Raw genomic sequence first — 5,588 nt, forward strand, 5'->3', positions numbered from 1 at the left:
CTCCGACCGCATCCGCACTGCCAGGGCCCTCCGCTTGCTCCGGGGCAGCCGGCTGTGGGGCAGAGGGTGGAGGGCAGGGGGGACTGAGGACAGCCAGCCCTCCCAGGGACCGGCCCTGCCACACCCCCCAGAGGAGCCCACAGCCTGGAGGCCATGGCTCTGTCCTCCAGACTCCCGACGTGACAGGGACAGGGACAGGGACGAGGGCCACATCCTCGGGAAGCAGGCTCCTCCCCAGATGACCCTGCCTGACAGGGTGCAGCCATGAAGGTGCCGCAGGAGCCCTTGCTCTCGCGAGCCTCCGTTTCCCCATCTGTGAAAGGTTCTGCGCCCCCCACCCCCAGAGCCCACGGTGCAGCCCCAGGAGCCTGGGCGCACAGGCTGTCGCCACCGTGACCCCTCCCGGCCCCTCCCTGGCCAGGCCCACACCCCGCACCTGGTGAAGGCAGCCGTGGGGCCCTGCAGCCTCCGCCTCAGCGTCAGCACCATCCACAGGGACCTGCGACACCGGAGACCGAGGGATGGGGTCACCTCCCCAAGGCCTCCCTTCCCTGCCTGCTCCAGGCTTGGGGACGCTTCCCAGCTGCTGAGTCACGGGGACCTGGGGGTCCCAAATCCTCTGCTTTGGGGGGAACCCACCCCACCCCTCCTCTGGTTTTTAGTTTTGAGTCAGGGTTTGACAAAGTCACGGAATTCTCCCGGCTGAGCTCAAGTGGGCAAACCTCCTGCCTCAGCCTCCCAGCATGCTGGGGTTACCTGGCAGGGGCTTCTGAACAAGCGTACTCAGCAGATCCGCAAAGCAGATGTGGGGGAGGAAACCACTGCTGGGAAGTTCTAGAAACTGTGGTTTGGGGAAGTGGCTGGCTGTTTTCCCCCAGGGGCTCTGCTGAGCAAAGGCAAGTAGGCGCTGGGGACCCAGGACAAGGCGGTCACACCAGCTGATTCCCTCCTGGCCCTGGAGTTGCCTCTTTTTCCCAGGTCTGCTCAGCAGAATCAAGGCCCCTCCCCAAGATGTCCACAACCTAACTCCTCCTGGGACCTGACACTGTTTCCTGAAGTGGCAAAGGGACACAGAGAAGGACACTGCGATGGAAGATGACCACGGGTGATCTGGGACCACATCACCACCTCCCTCCTAAGAGGGAGGCAGGAGCTCCAGAGTCACAGGCTGGCAGACACTACGCTGCTGGCTCTGCGGATGGCGGAGGGAGGCGAGGGATGGTGGTGCACACCTGTCATCCCAGCATTCAGGAGGCTGAGGCAGGAGGACTGCGGCAAGCACCGGGGGCCGTGAGCCAAGGGTGCCTCTAAGAGCTGGGGCAGGCAGGACCGGATTTTCCCCCAGAGCCTCCAAAGTGGACCAGCCCTGCACACACCTGTAGGCCTGTTTCAGATTTTCAGGACCGTAACATAATACAACCTCCCGGAAGATGATCAATCAGTGCAGTTTCAAGGTTCCAAGTGTGTGGTTATTCATTACAAAAGTTAGTTACCAACAGCACACACAACAGGAAGAGGCGGCCACACCCCGCCCAGCCGGCAGCCTCTGTGAGGTCACTTACCTGGCCACCCCCAGGAGCAAGGAGAGGGCCCAGAGAGCCGTGCTCAGTGTCCACCACCGGGCAGAGTCCACGTGCAGGACCTTGGCGTCGGCAGCCCAGGCGACGTGCTCGCAGGGGTAGTAGAGCTGGTCGGCCATGTTGCCCAGCACCGACACGCAGCGCACCAGGGCGTCCTCCTCCTGCAGGGCCGGGAGGAGAGGGGCTGCAGTCCGAGCTCCCGCTGCCTGTTAGGACTGCGGCCATGCAAGGCCTCTCCCCACCACCGTCCCGGGGTCACGTCTGGGCCTGACTTCTGCTTTCCACACCCGAGGGACAGAGCAGCAGGTCTCAGAACCCTGTGGATGGCCACGCTGGGACCCTGCCTTCCTCCGGGCAGCTGCCAGTTCCCACACACAGGTCCCGGGGGTTCTGCAGTGCAGGACCTGGGCGGGACCAGGACACCGGCTGCCCCATCAGCACACAGCTCACGCCCCTGCCCCGGCCCAGGACAGGCCGCCTGCCTGCCTCTGTGGGAGTCGGGGCCCCAGGCAGCCGAGCCACGAGGCACATGTGAGCTCCTGGCCCTGCACAGTGCCTGGGACATTTGCCCAAGCGGTTCCTCTTCTTCCTTTTTATGGTTTGTTTGTTTCTGCAGTGCTGGGGATCGAACCCAAAACCTGGTGCCCTGAGCCACCCTCAACCCCAGCGTCTGCCCCAAGTTCTATGACACGCACTACCCAGTGAGGCAAGGCCCAAGGCTGCCAGAGCAATGGGACACACGAAGGCCTGGCTTCCCACCTCCCCCATGCTTCTCGGGGCCCCGTCCCTCTGCTGTCACATAAGCAACATGGCAGAGACACAGGCAGTGAAGCAGGCACCAGACTATTCCCTGCAGGGCCCTTGTAGCAGCAAAATATTAGGAATGCACTGACATCCATCCACAGGGGCAGTTAGATCACCATCTGTTAATGCGGTGATGTACTAAGTGGCCATCAAGAATCGGCTGGGGATTTTAGCGCCTGCCTCGCAAGCACAGTGGGCGCAAGGGCCCGAGTTCGATCCCCAGTACAAAAAAAAGAATGAAGGGGCCAAGGCTAGGTATGGTGGTGCTATAGTCCCAACATCTGGGAGGCTGAGGCAGGAGATTGTCCTGAGTCCAAGGCCAGCCTGGGCAACATAATAAGTTCAACCAGCCTGAACTGCATAGTGAGACGCTGTTTCACAAAACAAAAAATAGGGAAAGGGCAAGGCATGGTGGTATATGCCTGCCATCTCAGCTACTTTGGGCAGCAGAGGCAGGAGAATTACAAGTTTGAGGCCAGCCTGGGCAACTTAGCAAGACCCTGTCTCAAATTTAAAAATAACAAGGGATGAGGTCAGGCATGGTGGCGCACACCTGTGATCCCAGCACTGGGGAGGCTGAGGCAGGAGGATCGCTGGGAGTTCGAGACCAGCCTGGGCTACATCGTGAGTTCCAGGTCAGTCTCAACTACATAGTGAGACCCTGCCTCAAAAATAAATAACAAGGGGTAGGAGTATAGCTCCGTGGTAGAGCTCTGGGAGCAATTCCCAGTAGCAAAAAGGCACAGGCTCTGTTTGAACTGATAAGGATGATCTCTTACTTGTACTGTTCAGTTGAAAAAAGCAAGGGGCAGAACAGTGTGAGGGGACCACGGCTGTTTGTCAGCAGCAGTATCTGCCTGTGCGGCTACGGGAAATCTCACCTAGGAGACACAAGGAGACTTGACCATGGCAGCTGCCTCTGAGAACTGGGACCCAGAGGGTCAAGGAGAAGGGAGACTTTTTTATTATGTACTGTCGGGACGTACAAACGGGTAAATTTCATTTTTATTTTTTTGATTGAAATCAAAGGCCGAGGATGTACCTCAGTGGCAGAACCCCTGCCTCGCATGCATAAAGCCTTGGGTTTGATCGCACCACTGCATTAATTCATTAAAATCAAGAGGATATCAGCTCATCTCAAGAAAAAAAAAATTTAAATATTATAAATTGCTCACGCCTATAATCCGACCACTTGGAAGGCTGAGGCAGGAAGATCGCCATGAGTTTAAGGCCAGCCTGGGCTACATAGCAAGAGCTTATCTCAAAAATTAAAAAAATAATAATAACAATAAATTGTCCAACAGGAAGCACTTCAGGATAATCCTATAAAACAGGGACCAACCGAGGCTGAAGCCCAAGGTTTCCTGAGGATTGCACCACTCCCCCTACAGCCCACACCGGCACTCATTACCTCTGTGCCCAGGCCATAGTGCTTTGTGTACAGAAACATGGCCAGGTCATCGAAGAGTCGCAGAACAGTCCTGCAATGGCTCAGCTGGGCGGACACCGCCAGCAGGCGCGTCCCCACCTCCGACCCGGCAGGACCTTGTTGGAGCAGGACCCCACCAACCAGCTGGCAGCAGTACCCCAATGTTCGGATCTGTGGGAAACCAGAACAGTCAACAGCTCTTTCGGAATAAGCTGAATCACCCATGTCCTGACTGAAGGGGTGTGCGGAAGATTCTAAGTCAACAAGCTTCCAACAAAAGCTGGAAGTTTAAAGCCAGGCGTGGTGGCGCACGCCTGTCATCCCAGCACTGGGGAGGCTGAGGCAGGAGGATTGCTGTGAGTTCGAGACCAGCCTGGGTTAGTGAGTTCCAGGTCAGTCTCAACTACATAGTGAGACCCTGTCTCAAAACAAAAAAAAAAAAAGTCAAGGATGTAGCTCAGCGCAAAAAGCCCAAGTTCAATCCCCAATACCGAGATAAATAAATCAATAAAACCACCTCCAGGTAGGACAAATGGGGAACGTGACATCACTGTCCAAAAGGCACAGAGTGTGAGAGTCCTGGCTCAGGCAGGAGGGGAGGAGGAGGTGGAAATACAGATTTTCATCAACCTGCTTGAGCCAAACCCCTTAGCTGGGCTGCAAGCTGGGAGCAGGGGATCCGGCCTCAACCCACCAAAGTGGCAATTTGTTTGAATGACTTTCGTAAAAAGGAATCCACTGAAAAGGGTAGTCGGAGCATTATGGAATGGGTTAGGGTCAACGCCCTTCTAGCTTGCATTTGTCATCTGCTCCTCAAACACCGCTTGCGTTACGCTATATATTCTTTTACTTGTAACCCTTTCCGGATCCGCTGTGACAGTAAAACACCGCAATTTAAATGTCCAATTTAAGAAGAGGGTGTGAAAACCTGAATTGCTCAAATCATAGGGAATTTGGCTGGAACCTAAATGCCTAACCACCAGTGCATACATGTGCGCACACACGTTCCCAGGTGCAATTTACACACGCGCTGGCAAAGAATCAGTAACGGCGGGGCGTGGTGGCGCACTCCTGTCATCCCAGCACTCGGGAGGCTGAGGCAGGAGGATCACTGTGAGTTCGAGACCAGCCTGGGCTACATAGTGAGTTCCAGGTTAAACCTGTCTCAAAAAAAAAAAAAAAAAAAAAAGAAAGAGAAAAAGAATCAGTCAACATCATGTCAAGAGTCCAACCTCAGAAGGGCCAAGGATGTGTAGCTCAGTGGTGCCACCGCCTGCTTCGCAAGCCCAAGGTCCCAAGTTCGATCCCCGGTATTAAAAAAAAAGTCCAACCTCAGGGTCCCGGATGGACTAACCTTCATACTCAACTGCAGGGGATTTGGCAGAACTTAAATGTCCAGCCCAAGGGGGAGCCCTGTTACATCCTAAATCCAACTATGTGGCAGTGAACGACCCAGGGAGTAACTTGGTCCGATCCTAACTGTCAAGCACAGATCTCTGGTCTGCAAGGGGAAATTCAGCCGGGCTGGGCTGGAGGTACAACCCGAGCGGCCAACGCCAGGGGATGGACTTGGAGCCCAGCTTGGGCAGGACCCAGGCGATGTGGGATCCTGAGCGACACTGCCCCTCTCTGGCCTCTGTCTCCTCATCTCTGAGCTCTCGGAGAATTCCAGGACGCTGGCCCGTTCGGCCCCAGCCTCACCAGGCGGTCCCGACCCCTGTAGGACTCCAGCGCCGAAGCCAGGCTGCTCACTACCGCCATGGCGACTCCGCCGT

At 56.4% G+C, this 5,588-nt stretch overlaps 1 protein-coding gene across 3 annotated transcripts in view; it reads right to left on the reverse strand.

The window, feature by feature from the left end:
• Positions 1-5,588, reverse strand: part of Pex11g (peroxisomal biogenesis factor 11 gamma) — a 7,655-nt gene extending 2,067 nt beyond the window's left edge. Inside the window, exons 1-5 of one of the 3 annotated variants that reach the window (XM_033759799.1) lie at positions 5,515-5,588; positions 3,796-3,984; positions 1,563-1,741; positions 437-499; positions 1-52 (exon numbers count right to left, since the gene is read on the reverse strand). In XM_033759799.1, coding sequence (XP_033615690.1) covers positions 1-52; positions 437-499; positions 1,563-1,741; positions 3,796-3,984; positions 5,515-5,574 — 543 coding nt within the window. In that variant the 5' untranslated portion in view covers positions 5,575-5,588. The other 2 variants (XM_010605592.2, XM_019204755.1) reach the window with 2 other exon arrangements.

The sequence above is a fragment of the Fukomys damarensis genome, unplaced genomic scaffold (genome assembly GCF_012274545.1).
Source record: "Fukomys damarensis isolate Sample0158 unplaced genomic scaffold, DMR_v1.0_HiC HiC_scaffold_37, whole genome shotgun sequence".
NCBI classification, from domain to species: Eukaryota; Metazoa; Chordata; class Mammalia; order Rodentia; family Bathyergidae; genus Fukomys; species Fukomys damarensis.